Raw genomic sequence first — 24949 nt, forward strand, 5'->3', positions numbered from 1 at the left:
ATCTTCAATTTGATTAAATAAATTTATAGCCTGTGTGTATGAATTAATCAACCTATATTATATTTATATTCTATAATTTTGAAATATATATTAGTCCTACTTTTCACGTGCGATATTATTCTTCTCTAGTGTTAATATTATATTATATAATTCCATTGCAGCTGTAATTATATTTTAGTTCCTATTTTATTGTACTTATTTATTTATAGGCCTATTATTATTATTTTTTATTTTAATATTATATCTGAACTGCGACCGAGCACGAGCGCTGCTCATTCGGTCTCAAATTTCGTTAATACTACTGTATCTTCTTTTTATATTGCTTGTATTATTTTATTTCTATTTCTCTTTGTTTGTTTTGTAATTATATTCTTTATTCTGTATATTTGAATTTAAATAAATAAATAAATAAACAGTCACACAAGAGCCAAAAAGATAACTTTACGAATGTGTATCATACAGTGTTTTTTCTGTGATAGTACAAATTTACATTAAATAAATATTTCAAATTAAATTTCTCACAAAATAAGCGCATAGAAACATGCAGCTACCTCATAAATACTTGCAGTAAAAATTTCATCCAGATTGATTAATATTTGGCATAAAAAAACTTGGTGTTGAATTAAGAAAAATGAACTTACGGAAAACTGGAAAGTAAAATCCTAGATCATATGTGTAACAGATAGGTTAGCCTTATAGGCTTTGACATTAACAACTTTTGTCAGGTTTACTACGCTGCCATCTAGTTGTTACATAAGGAGTCACGTCATAATTCCCATTTGAATTGCATTAGCGACTGTACTGCCATCTCATGTTCGTTTATGGCGGACGGGTGGCGATCCTGGCGGTTTTTCTCTTCAAAGTGCTGCCAATTTTAACATAGCGATGAGTTATCTGTTAGATATATGATCTAGGGTAAAATGAATACAGTAAAAGGTCGATATAGCGCGGTTGTTGGGGGACATACTTAACCCTGCGTTATAGCTGAACTCTGATATATCAGAACTGATTATAGTCCATGTGTTAAGGAAACGTGCATGTGTGGGTAATCATCCAATTCAGACATACCTTCAGGTAAGTCTTTGCGTATATGGAGCCCTTTACAGTGGTGTAACCAATGAAATATATTCTGAAGGGAAGAATAGATAATATCAGTCTCTCAGTTTCCATCTCTTATGTAAAAAATTTAAGAGGTTCGAGATTTAGGCAATTCAAAGGAAAAATTGTGATGGTGTCGTGTATAGTCTCTAGGGTAGCTCAGTCGGTAGAGCTTTCGCGCGCTAAGCGAAGGGTCCAGGGATCGATACCCGGCTCCGGAACAATATTTCCTTAAAATTATTCAAACCTGCTTTATAGGGAGCTACTACCTGAAAGCCAGATTTGCATAATACATTCGTTACTGGAGGTACGTTAACAGAAAGCCACAATTTAAGTCACACAGTATTTGTGTTCTGGCGTCTTGTCAGCTCATGTGAGTTGTGTGGATACAAAGGAAAAATTGTGACGGTGTCGTGTATAGTTTCTGGGGTAGCTCAGTCGGTAGAGCGTTTGCATGCTAAGCGAAGGGTCCCGGGATCGATACCCGGCCCCGGAACAATTTTTCCTTGAAATTATTCAAACATGCTTTACAGGGAGCTACTACCTGAAAGCCAGATTTGCATAATACATTCGTTACTGGAGGTACGTTAACAGAAAGCCACAATTTAAATCACACAGTATTTGTGTGCACTCACAGTTGAGTTCTGGCATCTTGTCAGCTCATGTGAGTTGTGTGGATACAGAGAAAAAATTGTGATGGTGTCGTGTATGGTTCCTGGGATAGCTCAGTCGGTAGAGCATTTGCATGCTAAGCGAAGGGTCCCGGGATCGATACCCAGCTTCGGAACAATTTTTCCTTGAAATTATTCAATTCAAAGACCGTTTAGGGTTTGGATTGGAATTTGAGAAAATTTTGGATTCATTCCACCACTAGTTCCTACCCTTGTTCAGTACTTTCAACACAGGTCATCATTCTCACAGCAGAAACTTGGCACACTCGACAGAACACTTCCTCTATATTTGTGCCTTCAATTGTGTTAGAGCAGTATCTGATCATGAAGTCGTTTCCTCTGTTGCAGTCCCACACGTACTGCAGCAGCATGGTGATGTTCACACACAACCTGCTGATCACAAGCAAACAGGTGAGCAGATAATTGACTGAAGCTTTGGTAACGTTACCACATTATTTTCATAGGAAAGATGAACATTTTCGATATATTTTATAAAACATATTTATTCTTCTAGATATGTGTTTCTGGACAAGGCAACTGCACGCAATCTGTGGTGTTCTAACTAGGGTATCCATACTATTTTTATGTAAAAAAAGAATACATTTACAAAAAGTTAAAAAAAAAAATGAACTGAGTAACAAAGTCCAAAATTGTTTTGGCAAATTATAGTGAATGTTTACTTTTGTATTGCGTATTCAAATGACTTTTTTCTTCTATTTATTCTGCAGAGGTATCTTCTTTGCTACCATATTTTTATGATTTACGTAGTTGATCAATAAATTGATTTTATTTTGAAATTTTGTTATAAAATTCAGCATGTTATCATGTTATCTCATTAGAGTGTGTTTTGACAGTGAACAGGACCTTCTGAGTTTCAACTTTCATTATATTTTTTTATTATTTTTATTTTTGTTTTAATTATTGTTTCGTCCACAAAACTGTATACCATAATCATGAGTGTCAGTCACTCTTTGAAATTCGTGTCCCTTCTCCATCAGCCCAAGTCATACCAGACCAAACGCAACACAATTTCTGCAAGCATATGTAAGGAAATTATAAAAAGAAATGAAAACATGCATGGGTACAGACTAAGAAATGAAAAAATTTAAAATGGTATATTATGCTGATATAGTGCTATCCGAAAATGAGGACAATCTCAAGGAAATGCTATATACATTTTAATTAATGACTGAACATTGTAATATGACAATCTCTACCCAGAAAAGAAAGTCATTAAATATTTCTACATAACCATTAAGATGCAAATTAGCAATTCATAGTAAAAATTATAGGACAGATCATGAGTTTCAAATGTCGGAGCAGGAATCTGAAGTAACAAAAATTTGATACAGGAAGCAAGAGCACATACAATAAAAGCATTCACTACATCAGGATTCTTGAAAGATGTGTTTTTATGGCATAAGTGACTAGACTAGACTATAGGTTTATACTGATATTGTAATTGGGGCTTTGGCCTATTATAAACAAATAAATATAAGTAAGTGAATGAATGAATGAATAAATAAATAAATTTAATAATTAAATGAATGAGTAAATACATAAATGAATAAATAAATCAATCAAACAATAAGTGGATAAATAAATATAGTAAGTGAAAATAAAGAGATAAGCGAATAAATAAATAAGTGGATAAATAAATAAATAAGTAAATAAATAAACAATAAGTAAGTAAATAACTAAATAAGTGAATAGATAAATAACTAAATAAGTGAATAAATGCATACAGTTAAGTGATTAAATAAATTAATCAATAAGTGGATAAATAAATAAATATGGTAAGTGGATAAATAAATAAATAAGTGAATAAATAGATAAATGACTAAAATAATAAACAAAATAAATACGGGTACGTAACTAAATAAAAAAAAGTAAATAAATAGATAAATGCGTTGAAGTAGATGTCACACTGAGACTCAAGCACTCGAATTCCACAAGGTTGGTGCACGTGTGTTCAAAATTTCATGACAAAAATAAAGTGAAATAAACTTCAGTAGTACAGACCTGCAAACCGGATAATCTGCTCATGACATTCAATAACATTTCATGAAATTGATACTAAAACTTTGTGGTGTACTAGTAGACTATATTGTAAATCTCGTCTGTATATATTTCATCTAGACTGTGACTATAAATTAAGACTTTATAATAGTATATATATTGATGTACCGGAGTACATATGATATTTCCATGCAGATATTCTGCGTCATCACATGATGAAAGAGTGATGGAGCGGAGAAAAATTCTCTCCGGCGCCGGGATTTGAACCCGGGTTTTCAGCTCTACGTGCTGATGCTTTATCCACTAAGCCACGCCGGATACAATCCCGACGCCGTTCAGAATCGTCATCATGTGATGACGCAGAATATCTGCATGGAAATATCATATGTACTCCGGTACATCAATATATATATGATATGCGTAATAAATCACTTTGTGATTTAAGACGGCGCCCATACCGTCGGATCCCGGCCAATCAGTCACTCATCTGAGTGCACTTCAACACATGTATGGACTTCGGTCCTGCGTTCATAGACATCTATGACGTAGTGCAGAGGGCGGCCACCAGAGGGAACCCAAGAGATGGAGCTTAATCTGAGACGATTCTGAACGGCGTCGGGATTGTATCCGGCGTGGCTTAGTGGATAAAGCATCAGCACGTAGAGCTGAAAACCCGGGTTCAAATCCCGGCGCCGGAGAGAATTTTTCTCTGCTCCATCACTCTTTCATCTTTATAATAGTATTAAGTTTTTTGACTTGTTCCATATTCTAGCTGTAAGCAATGTATGAATTCCATGGGATATTAATAAATACAACACAATACAATGGATAGTCGAGAGTTTCCTGTACTGTGCTGCAATCAACTTTTAGTCATCTGTCCCCAAGATGCTATGCCTAACTGATAATGTAACGATAACAACAGTGATTGTATGTGGTGTTGCAGGGCTCACTGGTTGTGTGGGATGTGCGGACAGGTGATCCTGTGCGGATTGTGAAGCTAGGTGACAGTGACGGCAGTGTATTCGTGAAGCAGATTCTTCTGCTGCGGGACAGTGTTGCTTGTGACTACAGCAGCCAGCTGCGGATTGTGCGCTTCCCTCTTGTTGTGACAGACAAGTGTGACTGAAAGCCGCGTTATATATCAGTACATATCACTTCATTAATTTATTGGCCATGACATGCGGAGTAGAGTAAGACAAAGTTTTGTTTATTGTAAAAAAAATGCAATATTAAACTTAAGATGTGTTTTACTTTGTACATAGTTTTAGTCATTGCTGTTTCAGTTTGAAAGATTTTGTCATTTATCTTGGGAAGAATGCGGAAATATTTTTTTATGTAATGGATGATGAATCTTTCCATCCAACCGTCTTATTGTGATACCTTTGAGTGTATGCTTCTCTCTTTTAAGTGAATATTTCTTACGAAGAAATAATATATGCATTTTAAAGAGCAGTGTACTGTGACATTCCTCTGGAAATGTGAGCTCTGTCTTGAACAGTGTGGTAGTCTGGTGCTGAGGTTATGAGAACTCTGACCAAATTTTTAGTGACCTGATAAAATGCTTTAATATAATAGTGCACGGCATCTAAATAAAAACTAGCGAGTGGCAATCATGTCTTTAGAAGATGAATGTTAAAATTAAAGAGCTCTTTGAGCTTTGATTTCATTGTTCGCTAGTGAGTTTTCAATAATACTGTGGTAAAAAGATAATATTTTGATGATGATGAAGAGGAGTAAGGGTAGAATGATGATGATTACATTGATAGTAAAGATACTCGTCTACGGTGGAACTTCAGTTGCTTGCAGTTTTAATTGTATAACAATTTCACATTATTTTTACACATAAGTCAACAATTGCACGGAATTTTCTAGTTGCGCAACTTGAAAAATTGCGTGACTACAATAAAGTTGCATTTAACATTTACAAATAGCACGCTATTTATGTGATTATATGCTACTCCATCTTTAATAGCTTTTGGACAGGAACATCTTTTAGTAATACTGAGGTTTTAAACAACTAGTTGCTCTTAGTCAGTATGCAGCAATGGAATATACATAAACAAATACTTGTGTATATTTTTGTTAATGTAACGAACCTGAATTGTCCTTTAACTGACAGTTACTGATATACCATTCTGTTAAATGTTATGTTTTATTTAACGACGCTCTCAACTGCACAGGTTATATCAGCGTCGCCGGATGTGCCGGAATTTTGTCCCGCAGGAGTTCTTTTACATGCCAGTAAATCTACTGACATGAGCCTGTCACATTTAAGCACACTTAAATGCCATCGACCTGGCCCGGGATCGAACCCGCAACCTTGGGCATAGAAGGCCAGCGCTATACCAACTTGCCAACGAGGTCGACTATATGCCATTCTGTTTTCAATACTAGAGTACACTACGGTTGGTTCGTTTCCAGTGGTCACGTTTGGGATCATTTAACCCATATTTTCCTTGCTCTAGTTCTATTGTTCAGTATGATATGTTGACAAAGTCCTCCCAGTGATTTCCTCTAGTTAATGTAACGAAACCGGTCATTTCACAGTCTCGGATTGTGTATGGTTGCCTCTAATTATAGATTCTGTGCAATTACAGAAGTAAGTTTAAAACAATAGTATGTAGGTGACCTATAAATGTGAATAGTTTTTTTTTAATTATTATTCATATGCTTGTATGAAGCACGTAATGTTTTCTACACCAGTCTTTGAGTCCATTTTTGTAGTGCTTTTATGTTAGTGAAGTCATTTATTTCTCTATTAATTTATTTTTAATGAAATCATATTTCCCATGGCTGGAATTATCCTTTCAATTGTATTTGTAGTCTGTATGTACAGTTTTATTAGTAGGATTTGATAGATAAAAAAATCCTTTATAGGAAAATGGCATTTTTTACATTGTTTACAGTAATTATGCTCTAACCTCGAATATTTATGACTTTGTATAAATATCATCTAGAATGCAAGGATGTGACAATTTACATGTCTTGCAGAACACTAATTTTGAGTCCAAATATGATTTCATAATTACAAAAAAATAAATATATTCCAGGATTCAGCAAATTGGTCTGTTACCCGTGTAGTACAGTTCAATGAAATATTTTCTTCTTTAGTATAATAATGCATTATTTCAAGATTAATGCCATCAGACAGAAATGCAGTTGGCAATAATCAGTAGATACATTTTTATTTTTACAAGACCTACTGATTTAATACACATGGCCAGTTACGTAAAATACGAGTTTCAATTGTTTGTTCTCCTTCTGTCTCTTTACATGTCCCACTTCATCGTAATTGCCCATTTTTTTGTTAAATTAACTAAATTTTAAGAGCAACAATCATTTTCCTCCACCAAGAAATTAACATAAATTCATGGAAGGCGAAAACTAACGAATCTTCATTGATAAACCCTAAATACTGTCCATAATCAATATAATCGAATACACTTAATAGTTTATACTACTGCCATCTATTACATACTTCATAGTAGTATCAGGTTTATGCATGCAAAACGAAGTATTTGCTTGTATACTTCTAGTATCTTCTACAGTCAAAGTAAAAGGTAATACTACAACTTTATGCATACCACCCAATAGCAGGCATTTTCCAAATTTATTCTGCATTTAATTTCGTCTCAAATGTCATTTATATTTGGGACTGTTGTTCAAAGTATTTGAATTTTTCCACCTTTTCAAAGGATAAATTTCCAATTTTTATATTTCCATTTCGTACTATGTTCTGGTCACGAGACATAATCATATGCTTTGTTTTTTTCGGGATTTACTTCCAAATGCTTCTCATTACTTGCTTCAAGTAAAATTCCCGTGTTTCGTTTCGTTTAGGTTATATACATTATATTAGCTTATCAAAAAATTCGTTATCAGTTCACATACATATTTATTTATGTACAACAGATTGTCCATGAAGAGAACTTGTAAATGTAAATTATTTCAGTAAAAAACTCTCCTATTTTAAATAAATAAATAAATAAATAAATAAACAAATAAAAATATGATTGACACTAAAACCAACGTTTCAGATTTTAATTTGAATACTGTATTAAGAATTTTTAGTCATTTTCTGAATATTACAGATCCTTTATGTTATGTCAATTTTTATTTATTTTGTTCACCAAAATTTCAAATGTAAAAGACAACTGAAATTTCGAGATTAATGGTATAGAAATAAAACAGATTCTAACCAAGAATCAGTGACTTTTGATGGTAATGAACATGAGCATCACTATATTGTCAAGCTTAATGTAAATAACTGTGTTGCACATAGTTCGAAGTGGGGTAACTTCTAGTAGATACCAACAGGAAACAAGTAGAGTAATGGAATAGCATGTATCAGATTACCACACACTAATGACAGATGCATTGAATTACGTGACACAGTAAACCTATTGTCCTGTGAAAATAGAGCGTTGGTGTTGATTGAGGGGTTCAGAGTGTAAGTTGCATAGTTCTACTTTCTATGGGAGTGGAAATATCGTATTTGCCAGGCAATAAAACGTACGCTTTTTTTTTAGTGGAAAACATTTTGGAGAGAAAAAAGAAATTAGTACATAGTACTTATATAAACACAGACTAGCAAACTTCGATCACAATTTCAGTTGAAATTACAACTTTCAAAATATCAAATACACTTCTATTTTAGAAAAAAATTAGGAGGGAAGAAGCTTGTCCTATAAGGCAGCAAATGTGGTACACATGTAATGTTTTGCACGATCGTGTTTTTTTTGCTGTATTTACAGCTATTGTTGTTAGGCCTTGAAAATTAGAATTCAGCACAGAAACTTGTTGCTATGGAAACCATTCTTCATAACATAAAACTATACTGAAATAGACCCATTACAGTGCACTTATTGTTATTTAATTACCATTACAGTGCAGTTTTGTGAAGATTTTGGAATAATATTGCTCTAAATTTTGAATGCAAAATATATTGTATTTGCAATTTTTAAAATATCGATGGTGTTTAGGTAAAAGGGCTTAACCCTCATTTTTTAAATATCACTTTTTAGTTGTAATTACGGTAGTTAAAATTTAATTAAAAAACGTGAAATTATGTTTACATTCCTTCATATAAAGTACCTAATGATAATATGCTAAAATTTAATTATAGCTGTTTCTGAAAAATTTTGCTTTTGTGGGATAATTCCTTTTACGTGAACACTGCCGTGCAAAAAAATGTTGTATGTTACACGTTTATGAAGCGCATTACAAAATCTCGGAAATCGAAAAACTCTCTCTGCTCGTTTTTGAAACTTTTCCTCGATTTTTTAAAAAGCACTTCCCAACCTTGTATCGTAATATAATAATTATTATTTTCAGTTCTGGAAGTAAATAACTTCTTACTTACCGGTATTACATTCTTCTTGAAGGTGGTAACTCCATGCTTTGTCACTTTGAAATGTACATCTTAACCCCATTCATATGAAGAGTGGAGTGACTTGATTTGTGCTCTGAACCCCTCAATTCTTCAAAGTATTTACTACAACTCCATCAGCATTTTATGGCACCCTCTTACTTAGTATGTAGCAACAGTGCTGTAATAGACTTTGTACATATGAAAGTACAAAAGGTTCACTCGTTTTTCCTCCCAAGATGAAGTCATTTTCTGCACTCTAATTTTGTCATAAGTTCGCAATATCAGAAACCAAGTCCAGGCTTTACCTGCTGCTTTGATATCATGCATGCTTCACGGTTCAAAACCACTGTAGCAGTATGACAAAAAGAAAACTGATTTCTTGTGTGAAGAATAAACTTCTGGGAACGTGCGTGTGATATTCAAAGTGTGCTTTGTCCCGTGAGAATCAAATTATAGAGTATTATATTTTCTCTCACAGTGTAATTGGCTGTTTCTGTTTACTCTGCAAGCACAAATAAATAATAGATTTTTGCCTAAGAATTTGAGTAAATAGCATTGTAAGAAACTGTCAGTGATGTATTGAGAGTGGTGACTGAAGAATATGGAGTTTGTGTGTTATAAATGTAGTGTAACTTCGATTATGTCGTCTTTGTATTCAAAATTATTCCTAGCGTCCTTGTTTTTATTAATATACAGGGTGATTCACGAAGAGTTACCGCCACTTACGAAGCTTATTTCCAAAGACATTATGACCAAAAAAATATCATATAAACATTTGTCCTAATCTCAATATTTTCAGAGTTGCACTAATTTGAAGTTGTTTGTAAAGTACCATTATTCTTTAGTTTTAAGTGTAAAAGAACATTACTATCAAAGAATGAACTATTCAGGAGTATCATATCTTTAATCAGCCTAGTATTCGAAGCTAAAAATGTGTTGTGAATTCCATAATTGCTTCTTACAGATTTTTTTTTTCGACTTTTAACTACAAAAGTACTTTTTTTCTTATACATTTATCGCAACAATTGTTACAAATCACGCCACTCTTGTAAATTCCTCAAGACTGTACATTAGGATGCATAATTAAACCATAACGAATAGAAAGAAGAAGTGTGCGCACTCCTATCTGTTCAGCATTGTCGACAGTGACCAAGAGAATTAGTGGCGCTGCGATCGGTATTGCTCAGTTGGAAGCGAATATCCATAAAAGAAGCAGTAGAGTGTTCGTTCATTTCGTTTGCTCTTTTAGTGTAATTAAGTGCGTTAAATACTTTAAGTGCCAGTAAACTAATCGTACACGAGTGACAAGTGAGTAGCTCTCACGATTTATTTATTAAAGGACGAGATTATTATGTTTTTCTCGTGCTATATTTGAAGCAATGCCTTCGTGTTTTGTCCCGGGTTGTAGGGCGGGATGTGGCGGAAAGGCAGCCAATAAACATTTTTTCACCCCTCCCAAGGACAAGGACGAATTTTATAAATGGTCAAGGGCGATCCCAAGAAAAGACAGGCCATTGTCGCGAACGAGTTCTATTTGTGACTCTCATTTCTCAGACGATTTTATTGTTAAAGTAGACGCGCTCGTTGTGAATAACGAAAAAGTTGAATTGCCGAGACTGAAGTGGAAATTAAAACCAGGTGCAGTTTCTCATATTTTTCCGAACCTGCCCAAATACCTCTCAACGCCTATCAAATCCCGAAAACGACTAATACGGAGAATTCAAGAATCCACAACTCCTCGTAAAAGAAAGAGAAAGAATGAAGATTATCTTCCTGAGAGAACCATGAGAGATATTCCGGAAACAAGAGGTGAACCAAATTACGTTGATATTCAATCTTCTTCTTCTTCTACTAATAAAGAACTAACTGTAGCTTCTGATCCTCAGAAAAAATAGCATATCTGAAAAACCAACTGAGATATGTAAATCGGAAGTTAACGCGCTCTAAGGTCTGTCTGTCATCAGCCAAAGCTAGAATCAGCGCTTTAGAAAGCGAAGTTATTTCACGAGTGCATAGACAGTATTACCTCAATTGTAATTAAGCCACCGGGAACAGGATGCTGCTTGGATCATGCCATGGATATCATACCGAAACTAATTTTTCACTATATGAAATGTCGGTTCTTCTTCCGGACGAAACAAATCCGACGAGAACTCCGAGAGCCGCCAAATCATCTCGTAAATTCTCCAAAGTGTCGGACAAGTAACTGTTGGTGAGTACATATTGCACGCCTACAAGCAGCCCTAAGTTAAGTTTTACATATTAAACTATTATTTGTTTTACAGTGTAATGTATATGAATGTGTTTTTCTTTCAAATAGTTTAAGTACAATGCCAGTTACGTACGTATATGGAGCGAAAGGTAAACAGTGCAACTTACGTTAAATGTATTTACGTACTTACACACGGAACAGACTGAGCGAACTCTGCACTAGCGCCGCGTGGTATCGGCCGTTTGAATTAACAGAGTGCGACCACTACTTCTTTCTATTCGTTATGATTAAACTGTAAAGAATCAAGTTCCTAAAGTTGTATGATTTGTAGCAATTGTGATAAGTGCATAAGAATGATGTATTTTTAGTTAAAAATCGAAAAACAAAATCTGTACAAAGCAACTAACAACACACTTTTAGCTTCATAATAGTATATTATATATTAAAATTAAATTATGGTTTATTTAACGACGCTCGCAACTGCAGAAGTTATATCACCATCGTCGGTGTGCTGGAATTTTGTGCTGCAGGAGTTCTTTTACATGCCAGTAAATCTGCTGACATGAGCCTGTCGCATTTAAACACACTTAAATGCCATCGACCTCGGCTGGGATCGAACCCGCAACCTTGAGCATAGAAGGCCAGCGCTATACCAACTACACTACCGAGGGCGACAGTATATATATATATATATATATATATATATATATATATATATATATATATATATAGAGAGAGAGAGAGAGAGAGGGGGGGGGGGGAGAGGGAGAGAGATTTTTTTTTCATAATACTAGCTAATAACATTAAAGAAATGGTACTTCTGAATAGTTCATTCTCTATTTGTAATATTCTTTTACCCTTGAAACTAAAGAAAAAAGGTAGTTTACTAACAACTTCAAATTAATGTAATTGTGAAAATATTGAGATTAGAACACATGTTTATATGACATTTTTTGTTCAGAATGTCTTCGGAAATAAGCTCTGTAAGTGGCTGTAAATCGTCGTGAATCTCTCTCTATTGGGTTATTTTACAACGCTGTATCAACATCTAGGTTATTTAGCGTCTGAATGAAATGAAGGTGATAATGCCGGTGAAATGAGTCCGGGGTCCAGCACCGAAAGTTACCCAGCATTTGCTCATATTGGATTGAGAGAAAAGCCCAGAAAAAACCTCAACCAGGTAACTTGCCCCGACCAGGATTCGAACCCGGGCCACCTGGTTTCGCGACCAGACATGCTGACCGTTACTCCACAGGTGTGGACTCCTCGTGAATCACTCTGTGTGTTACATTGTTATGGAATCTTGTTTATGCCCTCATTCTGTGCAGTCGCTGTCCCAAAATAAGTCTCATTTCTTTAAGTAATTGTTTATTGACCATGAATGAATAAATAGCAGAATATGGTATACATAGAATGCTGATGAAACATGCTGAGCAGATGTTATTGGCATTATTCTTGAACTTCCAGTCATTCTACTTGGCACATAGCAGCATGGGCGGCATTAACAATATCAGAATCGCATTGTATAATCTTTTCGCTGTAAGAAAAATCCTAATGTAAACAATAGCACGTGACTGAAGTGAGGCTTCATTGGCCGCTGTTTGGCGCCATAGATTCTCAGTACATGTTCCCATCTACTGTTGTACATTCTGTTTCATGTTAAACATTTCCCGTTACTCGTCAAGTAGGCCTAACCTCACTACTATGCATTCATTTGCTTAGGAAACATTTACTTTATATACTGTAATTAAAACTCACTTAACTTATTATATACATTTAAGACTATTTGTTTTTCTCCGCTTTTCAGAGGGTTTCCACTCTTATGTTTAATAACCACATTCATCCAGGGTGCAGAAGCCATACTTCAGTACCACGTGCTTACGTGAACAACTACGAGCTCAAGTGACGCCAGCTTGTTACAAGAACAGACTACCTCGGTATTACTGTTGGTATTCATCCGCGTTCACAGTACATAATAAAATATAAAAGTAGCTTTTCTTTTACATAGTGTTTTACATATGAGTGAAGTTAAATGTTTCATCGTATTTAACAACTAGAATTCAATCTTTTATTTTCAAATAATACAAGATTATGGTTTCCAAATACGAACTATATTTTCCTGCGTCATGTAAGTGTTCCGACTGGGAGCCAATCACGGGTATGACAGCAACGTGCTTATGTTTACATTAGGATTTTTCTTACAGCGAAAACAGTATGGAACTGGAGGTAAACATCCCTGTCGTTTGCAGCTCTTTTCCCCCCATGTGATGTGGTTTTACACTTGAACGATGCCGTCATACTTCTTTGTCCTGACTTCTGCGATTTACAGTCGATCTGGACGGTCCACACTTGTGGAGTAACGATTAGCGCGTCTTGCCACGAAACCAGAGCGCCTGGGTTCGATTTCTGTTCAGGGCAAGTTACCTGGTTGAGGTTTTTTCCGGGGTTTTCCCGCAACCCAATATGAACAAATGCTGGGTAACTTTCGGTGCTGGACTCCTGACTTATTTCACCGGCATTATCACGTTCATTTCATTCAGACGCTAAATAACCTAAGATGTCGATAAAGCATCGTAAAATGACCTACTAAAATAAAAAAATTGATTTGGACATTTGCAAAGCGTAAGCTAGTAACCTGATATTTTTCTTCGTTGGAGAGGGAGTTCCTTAAGCCTTTGGTCTAGGGATTTTATGTCAGCATTTTTATATGTAGTTGTGGGTCAGTGGGATGCGTACCTCTCGACACAACCCGGGATACACGTACCATAGATTGTATATCACTGATCTACACAACTGGCTTCATATAGGTGAATGACAGTCAAGTACGCACCATATTAGTAAAAAAAAAAAATGTAAAATTGCATTGCTATTAAACTAGAGTTACAGACAAACAACCCCTTATGACAGTAAATTTTCTCATACTATTAGAACACAAATCGCAAGCAGTGAGGATTCAAAGGAAAATTAATTATCCCTAAGCAGGTACAGAATTATTTCGTAGGAAACCTAAGCTTTTGGACAACCCTTGTAACTGGTTGAACTTTTTCCAAGTATCTCTTTAACAAAGCTTTGAAGTATTGGTTACTGATGCTTCATACAGTCTTGGTAGCAACTTTGCCCATACTATCAGAACAAAATGTCACAAGCGATGTGTACACATAGGAAGACCAACTTTTCGGAAACAGGTATTGACTTACTTATTTCGTAGGAAACTTCAGTTTTTTAACAATCCTCGTAACTAGTTGAACGTTCAGATCCAATTATCTCTGTAACGTAGGTTTAAATTATTTAGTTACTGTTGTTACGAAAAACCGTTACAATTTTTGGTACTTGATTAACAATTATAATCGAAGTTACACTGTACAGCAAATTCAACGGAAAGTGCCTCATAAAGTTGAAGCTGTAATCTTTAATGTTAACTGATCTGTTCTACAGTATGATGTGTAAGCAGGGATGTGGGCTGAAGTCCAAACATTCTAACAATAATATTGTGACTTCATACTTTGGATTCATAAGTAACAGATCGTTTTTGTTTGTGGAATTATTTCAATTCTGCTTTCAGATTAACTGTCTTGTACTAATACAAGGGGGATCCAGGAAATAACGACCGTTTTGTTGTAATAATTAAAAAAATATATATTTATTTGAAAAGACAAAGTCTGTTACATAACTGAAGCTTCCTTTACTTCTCTACATAATCACCACCTACATTTAAACATTTGTCGTATCTGTTCACTAGCTTTAGAATTCCCGTGTTATACTCCTCTGCCGCCAGTTCATTAAGCCAGGTGTTCACTGTCTTCTTCAACTCTTCATCACTTCCAAAACGCGTACCACCCAAAAAGTCTTTCAGCTTAGTGAAAAGGTGAAGATCGCTAGGAGCAAGGTCTGGACTATAGGGCGGGTGATCAAAGATTTCCCAACCGAATTGATCCAGCAATTCTCGAGTTGAAGCAGCAGTGTGCGGGCGGGCACAGATTTTGTGGTAGCCAAGATGTTGCGACACAATTTCACCAAGCAAAGAACGAGAAATGTCAGGAAAGGCAATATGCAATTCGTCGAGTGATGTGCGCCTGTCTTGCAAGATTCTGTCGTTCACTTTAGTCTTCAGGTCTTCTGTGATGAGTGATGGGCGTCCGGGTCGAGTTTCATCGTGGACATTTGTTCGCCCATTGTTGAACATTTCGCACCATTTTCTCACATTTCTTTCATTCATTACAGTATCACCATACACTTCTTTCAATTGCCGGTAAATTTCTGCAGGTTTCAAATGTCAGGCATTCAAAAATCGAATCACACTCCTCACCTCACAGTCGGCGGGATTATCAATGACGTCATTCATTTTGAAGTAACACAAAATGCACAATGGCGACTTGTTGCAACCAGTACTCACAACATTATGAGAACACATGTTAAGGAAGCCAGTTGACCTTCAAACAAGGAAGGGGAGTCAGCTGCGCGGCAGGTATGCGCGAACGGTCGTTATTTCCTGGATCCCCCTCGTAGAAATGAAAAATCTTTAAGTTTTTCTAAATAATTAAAATGCACATCTCACATTTCTGATGCCTTTATGATAGGTGCATTTGTATGTTGAACAAGTAAGTTGGTTTACATTTTTCAGGTTATTCCAGTATCTATTCATGCACCCTTCCCTGTCATTTTGGAGAACATAATGAAGTCACTGTAGAGACAGTACCTTGTCCCTGGCCCTATGCAATTAAATTTGCACATACTTTCGCATTATACTCAGTAAACAATTGAACGACTACTTTGTTGACATTGTGTCAATTAAATTGTATAGATATCATGAAGATCTAAATCTGTCTGAAAATATATTCGAATTAATGTTTTATTAAATAAAACGGGTATGTTTAATGAGTTATCTAACTTTTTTAAAATCCTACATTTCTATATCTGCTGTGTGTAGGAGCTGAAGTGTTACTTGAGTTGGTATAGAAATGGTAAGAAGGCAACTCACACATGATCACAAAGTCACTCGGATGGGATTATCGCTCATGCATTTGATGCTGTTTTATAAGGAAGTTCCACGCTATATCATTACAGGGGATGAAACATGGGTGCATCATGCGACACTGGAGACGAAGCAAGCATCCATGTCTGGAAACACTCATCTCCACTTCGCAAGAAATTCCAAACAGCTCCATCCGCAAAGAAAATTATGGCAACGGTCTTTTGGGACCACAAGGGCGTGCTTCCGGTTGATATCCTCATCAGGGGAGCAACATTGAATGCTGCTAGTTATTGTCACACACTGGGGCGTTTGCAGGAGGCAATTCGTAGTAAACGACGTGGAATTCTCTCAACAGGTATCATGTTGGTGCATGACAATGCCAGTCCACATACAGCCAACAGCTGGCGTGAATTGTTACAGTGCTTCCGGTGAGAGGTATTGGATCATCCTCCTCATGGTCCCGACCTGGCACCCAGTGATTTCCATTTCTTCGGACCATTGAAGAAGCACTTAGGTGGTATGCAATTCAACACTGATATGGCCATCATGACATAGCTTCAGGGACTTGATGCAGATGTCATTGGAACAAGTGTTTGGACAAGCATGGTGACTATGTTGAAAAGTAATGCTTACCAGTGCCCTGCTACTGTGTATCAGTATATCTGCCTGTGAAATAAAGTTTGTCTATGAGAGCTCTTGTTACCTTACTTTTTGAAGCACCCTCGTATTTCACTAATCAGAATTAAGTTGCATACAAACAGTTTTGTTCTTTCTCTGACATTTACAGTACGTCAAGTGAGATGTACTGCCTGATAATAACTGTTTTCTCACTATGACGCAACTCAAGGTCTCCGGCATTGCTCGGAAAGCATTAGCTTGGTAGGGAGGCAGCACTCACCGATTGCGCAGCTGCGGCCTCCCCCATTTCTCGTAACAAGATTAGTCTTGCAGGCGCCTTAGCTGTAAACAATGCGTATTACTCAACCTTATTCACTTTCGTTTGCTGCGTGATTGAGTACACGTTTGTTCATTCTTATTGTGTATAGTTTCGTTCAATATGTTATACACTAGGGAACAACGAGTATTTATAGTGTTATAAACTGTGCAAGAACAGAGTCGTATGTGGAATTTGAGCTTGTTTCTATACATAAATTTCCCAGTATACATTTTCCCAATAAATCGACAATATGTGGATTACTAGAATAATTTAAGGAGACTGGATCCATGTTAAACATTAAAAAAAAATAATAATAGAAAAAGCGTTCTGAGGAAAAATTATACGAGATAGGAGCAGCTTTAGAAAGAGTTTCGAGAAAATCATTGCCTCGTTTAGCATTTCAGTGATTGTGATTTCAACAATTTCGGCAGCCGAAATTCGTCAAGTATTTATTAATGTGTTCAAAAGGTGCCAGGCTTCTCTAGCAGCAGAGTGACATCGTTTTGAGCACCTTCTGTAAATAAAGGTAAGCTTAATCTAGTCACATTACTTCTTAGTTTACGTACAATTCAGGGGGGACAAGCTGAGTCGTGATGCTGCAACTGTGCTAGGCTTATACAGTAGACGTGCGATGTGGGCAGGCGTTCGCATCGTACATGATAAATTCTGCATATGTGCATGTCAGCCAGAACCTCGGAGGTTCATATTGTGACAGCGACGTGAGATTCGAACTCACGACCAGCGTCCCGGAAGAGAGCACTGAGGGACGGTGCGCGGCGGAGAGAAGAGAGGGGTGTATTACGTCAACGCGACAAGGGGAGAGTGCGCGCGCAGCTGCTACTTGCGGAGTGAGGGAGGGACGGATCCTCCCGAATCTTCTAGAGAAGTCCGTCTGAAGAGCAGCAGCGTGCGAGATGATTCGAGAACGGACACACGCGTCGAAATAACTCGAACTTTCCAGGCTGCGTTGCTGTGGCTATAAAAGAAGAAACGCGAGGGAACTCAGAGTGTGATTCATGATTAGTTCAGTCAGTAAGCCAGTGAACAGAGCAAGCCAGTCTTGTGTACCGGAGTTCGACTCGAGTGTGCGTCCGCAACTGTGTCAGCATCCGAAGGCCTGAGTTCGAGTGCAGTGGACCGCAGTTGGAGGGACCTGAGTTCGAGTACAGTGGACTGTCTCTGAAGGTCTGTGGTTCGAGATACTGTGAACTCGAGTGACTGAGCTAGAAGAACTGAGAACTGACAGTTGTGATTTGTAAATAGTGCTTTGTGAATATTAGTTAAGATTAACAGTTCATTGTTGTTCTCAATAATCCAAGTAAATTGTCATTGTCGTCAGTGGAGTGCACTAACGAATACTGTGTGGAGAGCAAATCCCATTGTTGCCAAGAGCGTTAATTGTGAATTGTAGAAAGGAATTATTATTGTTGAGTTGAAATAAATTTACAATATAGATGATATGTGAAAATTAAACAACATGAATTGTCAATGCAATTCCTCAATACTGTGGCAACCAAGAGGAACAATCACCGTGTGTGCTTATTTTCACTTAAAACAACACGCTTACATCAATTTGAGTCTGATATTTTACTACTACCAGTACTATCACCATCTTCACAATGACAACTGCTACCAACATAATTTCCAAAAGGACTACCATATATATAAAACTATAACTGGTGCTAGGGTTGGCTTTTCGAGAGCTGGACCTATAATGGTCCTTGCACTCAGGTTGCTTTGTCCATTGTGTTTCTTATACAGTATATGCAATGATTGTCCAAGTCCAATAGGTGACATTCGTAAATCCAATACTGACAGATGGCCCATCAGCATCAGAAATCCTTGTTTGCAGTCTATGTTGCCAACATTAGAAAACAAGTAGAAAGTGCCTCCTAATGTATTTATGCCTGAGATGGCGGATTCATTCTTAATTCCAGGATTAACGTGGTAGAAGACCCTAGACAAAGATTGTTTAATGCTTATGGCCTGGAATTTGATTGAAATAAAATCTGAAGACAAGTACATAGACACAAAATTGTAGATCATTAATGTAAGAAAGGAATGGGGGCACTTTTACATTGATTTTGGGAAAAGTTGTGAGAAAACTGATAGATGATTATGAGAATTATGATTTTGGGTATTTTTGTAATTCTGCAGAACTTATGCAAATACTGCGATATGTAAGTCAGCAACACACTCGAAACTATGAAAAATATATATACGGAGAAGAGGGTAATGATGGCTGATATTTTAATGATAGCGAAATGAATCTGAGGTTCAACACAGAACATTCCCAGCAATTCTAATTCAATTGGCTGAGGGAAAACCTCGGGGAAAAAACCCCAATCAGGTAGCTTATCTCAAATGAGATTTGAACCTGGGCCACTCTTGTCACAGTCAGGCATAATAACTGTTACTCCATAGCAGTGGACTATACTTGTACAGGGTGATTCAAAACAATACTAACAACACTTAGTATGTTGTGCGGTGTTGCAAACATTATTTTTAAGAGGGAACCCATGTCCGAAAATGCATGGTGTGGGCATTGTGGGGCATCAAAGTTGGAGAATGGTTCGGACATGGTGATGGGTGTGCATTCCACACCACATACTTATTCTATTATATTCCACATTTCGTCGAGAAACCAACAACAGCATCATATCGTGCAGTAAATTACAAAAGGGGTTCAATATTTTCAGCTCCTAACAGTTCATTAACTCTGTACTTTATTTCGCACAATATTTAGTAGCATTGCTCTTAACTATTGTATTTTGTTACATCGATTCTGCATGTCATATCTTGTTTTTTTTTTTCTAACTTTCTGGTTCTCGTTCTTAGCAGCCTGATAGTTTGCTTACTTTCCATTGGCCCTGAAGTTTGTGGGTTGAAGCTTGACTGAAAGCGATGGATCTCTTAGGAGACGAAAAAAACTTTAGTACCAATATGCCTTCCTTAAAATCCGTAGCTACTTACTAGATCTGTCCATGTTAATAATAGTTGTGTGAGAGATAAAATACAGGTGCTTGAAAGCGCTGCTGAAAAATTAAACTAGGTCAATTGTAATGGGCTAGAAAAATGTGATATGATAAATACCTCAGTCCACCACTGTGGAATAATGGTCAGTACATTTGGCTATGAAACGAGTGGGCCTGGGTTCTAATCTTGGTTGGGGGTTTTTCCGGAGTTTTCCCTCAACAAATTGAAGCAGAATTGCTGGGTAATTTTCTGCGTTGGACCTTGGACTCATTTTGCCATCATTAATTCACATATCATCATCATTCATACAATATCCTGGGTTAAGTTCACAGTGTGGCGTGCTGTACTTGTACAAGAGTGTGGCTGTTCGGCTACCTAATCATTCACAAGAATAGGAGTGGTAAGCACAATATGGCTCAAACTGCAGTGTAAGCTTTCGGGTCCCTCCTTCATACAAGAAAAAAAAAATACCTACCTAAAAATGTGTAGAAACAAATTTGTTAAATAAACAACTTTTTAACTTTATGTGTTAAAAATTGTGTAATCAAGATGTACTGGTATAGGCCTATTTAAGGAATATAGTTAATCCATTTAAATTTTAATTGAAAACATCAGCTAACTTACTTTACATTTATTTATTAATGTTCTATCCGAACAGAAAATTGTCTGAAATCATAAAGACTGTGTATGAACTAAAAATAAACAAGATTGAATAAGTTGAAATAATTAATTATTTTTTGTGGAGCATTGTCTTCGATAGATATATTTCTGGCTCAAAATTGGCACTTTGTACATAATTTAAAATACAAATTAATCAAATTAGTGTCCTTTTGAATTTATGAACAAACTTTTTAATAGATTCATTTCATTATCGCTTTTTTATCAATCCCTCCTCCTCTCCTGCGCACAGAGTGCGAATTAAGATTTCTGATGGGGGGGGGGGGATAGAATCCTAAATAGAGAATGCCATACATAAAATTATTATCCTCATTCAATACGGCTCAACGCTTGGTCGCACTGAGTTGCTTGTCTTGCATCTCGATTATAAGAATAATAAATTTATCCATGAGCAGGCTTAAGATAAGATGTGTAATTCCTAAGTTATTGATTGTCGTCAGTTTGCCGGTGATGATAATACATCAATATTATTTTATTTGCTTGCTTTATACTGTACTTTACGAAGTATTCGTATTAAAACAATTATATTTTGTGAGGGGGATAGAAGTTATCCCTCGCAGGGATGTTAATATGAATTTATGAGAGAGGGATAACTTACCAACAGGGAGGGAAATCCCCGCCATCAATTCGCACCCTGCCTGCGCATATAACCCAACCCCCATTATCTTCTGGAGGAAAATGAAATCAGCATTGACGTCAGGGATGCTGAGAATGTGCGTTTCCGTAAGAAATTCTATTGTTGTAGCATCATAATGCTTTCTTTATTTTTATGCAACGGGAAAGTAAAAATAGCTTTATTTGTCTCGTACTTTGGGATTGGCGTCCCTGCTTATCCCGTAATGTACGGTAACCATGGGAAATACCGTGGCATCAATGACGTATGGCAACCCTTCAGAGAATAGTGTTGTGCGGTGTTGTTTCACGTGTATTTATTGGACAGGTCCAATAACAACAAACGAGAAATATATTTTCTGTTTTGCAGAACCATGAAGGAAAGTGCCAGTTTTACTTCAAAACTTGTTTTCTATTTGAAAATCCCACGGTTACAAATAGATTGCTAGTCACTTGTTTTATATGTCAATCGATTAGTTTGGTTATCCTTCTCGAAAGTCAAAATGTCGCCGAATGGCGAAAGCAATATTATCTGTGATATTTTGCATTGTAAAATAGCTGTCATTATAAAAAGTTATGACTAGAAGACAACACAAGTATCAACAATATCAAACATGGAACTATACGACGACAAGAGCAGTGTAAAGGATCGCATTTTAGACGACCTGGGAAAGTCAATAAAGTTGGTGCGTAGAACACTTGTTTCGTTTTGTTTCTGTGGCTTATTACAGTTAGATCTGGGAATAATTGCAATGAAATACTGTTGATACATTGCAAATTTTGTTAATCATCTTATGATTGAAGTATATAGTATATATCTCCAATTAATATAAGTCGAACTTGGAATTAGATGACGTTACGTTGACTCATCCGAATCAGCTGTCTCCCAGATGCGGTTAAAATGTGAAAGCAGCTGGTGTACTACTCCCATTTTTTACTCCAATTACGTTCTTTTGAAACTCTCATATTATTCACGCTTTAGTTACAGTTTTATGAAAGTATAGCAAGTGTCACAGTAAGTGTCTGTGCCAGCTGAACGGACATTGTTAAAAATTGAATTCTGTAAAAAGTTCGATGACTCGAGTCAACAAAGTACAGTAACTTATGCAATTAGCATGTGTCAAAGGTTAAGCACGAGTTATCAGGCTATGAGAAATAGTGTGTTTGTTAAGAAGTGATAATGGCATTTTTATTACTGGAATTATGTTTTATATAGACCTATCCTAATAGCTAGTAAAGCTTAAAGCTGTTTATTAATTTTTCATTTACATAGGCCTAAGTTATTTACTTTGATTTTCAATTATTTATTTTATTTCATTGCAGTATTTTCTTATGATTTCACTTCTTACCTGATGAATAGACCAGTATGTCTTAGAGCTTCTAACGAAAGGTTAGTTCAATAGGCTATCTGTGTCCATATTTGCGTTAGGTTATGTAGCCTAAGATGTATTTATTGATCTAGCGGAGATGTCACTTCTCATTACTTTCAGGTCCAGCGCTACGCTTTGTGTGGTTATGAAGGTGTGGTAGTTATTGGTAATGACTCTTGGTTGGCCCAATCGTTGTGCCACTTGCTGGACCTTGTTTTATGTCACGGTCTGCGAGACGTGCACCGAGGCTATTGGCCTATTGTTCGCGAGTACAGTCACTCCGATACAGTGCGCATCATTCAAACACTTAAACGTATCAGCACTTCACTGGGAAAAGGTAATGCTTAACAAGGAATAAATGTTTTAAGGTTGTGGTCATCCATAAAAGTGAGTTGGAATAGGGGGCTAAATTTTGTTGTTCTTCTTCTGTAGTAGAGAGTCAAGATACTGCTGTATGAGTAGTACCTTTCCTTTATTTATCTTACATGTAATTCTGTCACAAATATTCTTGGTGTTGTAGCTAGAATCTTGAATTCACTTACTGGTTGTAGTTTTACACTATTTCTTCTTCTGATGTCTTTTGTTTTCTTTTTTATCCCATTATTTACTGGTGCAATTTGTATTTGCGGAAAATTTCTCTTAGACAAGCCTTTATTTATTGTAAGAAGCTGGACTTGCATGTACTGTATAGAGTTGGGTTCTGCTTTTGTCTAATAATGGACTTCGTATTTCCTGTATATGGCTATATGGGATCTCCATCTTCTAGTGTCATATGCAGTGAATAACCATACCTCTGTGTATTGATTCTTTCACTAAGAGTAAAGCTCCAGAAGAGTTCCTCGGAATTTTATAAACAATTGAGTGTGTCTATTGTTTTATGTTGATGAAATCATACAGTGAGTAATGAAGCATAACTGGAAGGAAATGTACAAGATTATGTTACGTAACAGTATTTACTATGTCGAGAGAAGGAAAGATTTCTTTGTCTACATGACGCAGCTTTGACTCCATTATTGCAGTAATTTTTCTACAAATAAGTATGTGACAAAAATAGTAGGCATGCAAATCAAATCCAACACAACATTTCTTATTCTTTGCCCTGTCTCAAAAGTAGGCTTAAATACCAGTGGCGTGCGGTGCTATTTCACGATGGGGAACAGGTCAGAAACAACACTAATAATAATAATAATAATAATAATAATAATAATAATCTGTATTATGATGTAGCAACATTATCAATTCTTTTTTTTTTACTTCATTTACAACTTAATTAGAAAAAGAGTATGTTAATATAAAACAAATTAATGATATTATATTATCGTTATTATTATTAGGCCTAAATATATAACACCGTTAACTAAAAATAAATAAACCTCAATTAAACCTACAATTTACCGCTTGACGAGCACCCAGTTAACCATTTCACAGAATTACAGTAACTATTTTGAAAATGTATTGTATAAGATTTTGTTTTAGTTTTAAGTTCTGTAAGGAGAGGAGTAGGTTTGCCATTCAAAATAACCGCGCTTTTCTCAGCAAAATTGATCGAACTAAACGCTCTCGAGTTCTGCTGATCGATAACACAACACTTGCTGTCTTGGTTCGCATCATGACGCTCGCGCTCTCTCTTTGAAGTTGGAACAGGCAGGAGTCACCTGTTCCATTGCCAGTATTTTGTCAGATTTAACTCAGGCCGCGAATATGTAAATCGTACGGATTTTTTTTAGGAACTATTGTATAATTTCACACACATTATTATGTCACACGAAAAACTCTTCGAACTTAATTGTTTTCCGAATTATCACTATATAAATAAACTAGCTTGATGAAACCGTATATTACACACTTCTCAATACTCCGCGAGGGAAGAGGTAACTTTACAGCTTCCAGCGATACTCGGGTAAGTTCGTGTCCGCTCGGCCTGCTTCGGAGAAAACATTGCTTGAGACTCCCACTCACATCATCACGCACAGCAGACGAGAAGGGCTCGAGTCGTTCACACTTCGCTGCAATAAGCCTGCTAACGATAGCTG

General features: G+C 36.3%; 2 protein-coding genes and 1 non-coding gene across 8 annotated transcripts in view; all 3 read left to right on the top strand.

The window, feature by feature from the left end:
- SCAP (SREBP cleavage activating protein) overlaps positions 1-16575 on the top strand; it is an 83796-nt gene extending 67221 nt beyond the window's left edge. For 2 of the 3 annotated variants that reach the window (XM_069842648.1, XM_069842649.1), the window contains exons 14-15: positions 2118-2180; positions 4732-5045. In XM_069842648.1, the coding sequence (XP_069698749.1) occupies positions 2118-2180; positions 4732-4914 (246 nt within the window). In that variant the 3' untranslated portion in view covers positions 4915-5045. Of the gene's footprint in view, positions 1-2117; positions 2181-4731; positions 5046-16435 lie in introns of those variants that run through there. The other variant, XR_011335364.1, reaches the window with a different exon arrangement.
- On the top strand, positions 1522-1594 carry TRNAS-GCU (transfer RNA serine (anticodon GCU)). Its single transcript has one exon. It is a non-coding gene; the product is annotated as a tRNA-Ser (tRNA).
- Positions 16576-21960: 5385 nt separating the features above from the next.
- The window catches only part of prd1 (pruning defect 1), a 62052-nt gene continuing 59063 nt past the window's right edge, over positions 21961-24949 (top strand). The window contains exons 1-2 of one of the 4 annotated variants that reach the window (XM_069842651.1): positions 21961-22232; positions 23037-23253. In XM_069842651.1, coding sequence (XP_069698752.1) covers positions 22161-22232; positions 23037-23253 — 289 coding nt within the window. In that variant the 5' untranslated portion in view covers positions 21961-22160. Of the gene's footprint in view, positions 22233-22869; positions 22937-23036; positions 23254-24949 lie in introns of all 4 variants that reach the window. The other 3 variants (XM_069842650.1, XM_069842653.1, XM_069842652.1) reach the window with 3 other exon arrangements.

Source organism: Periplaneta americana, chromosome 12, assembly GCF_040183065.1.
Source record: "Periplaneta americana isolate PAMFEO1 chromosome 12, P.americana_PAMFEO1_priV1, whole genome shotgun sequence".
Taxonomy (NCBI): domain Eukaryota; kingdom Metazoa; phylum Arthropoda; class Insecta; order Blattodea; family Blattidae; genus Periplaneta; species Periplaneta americana.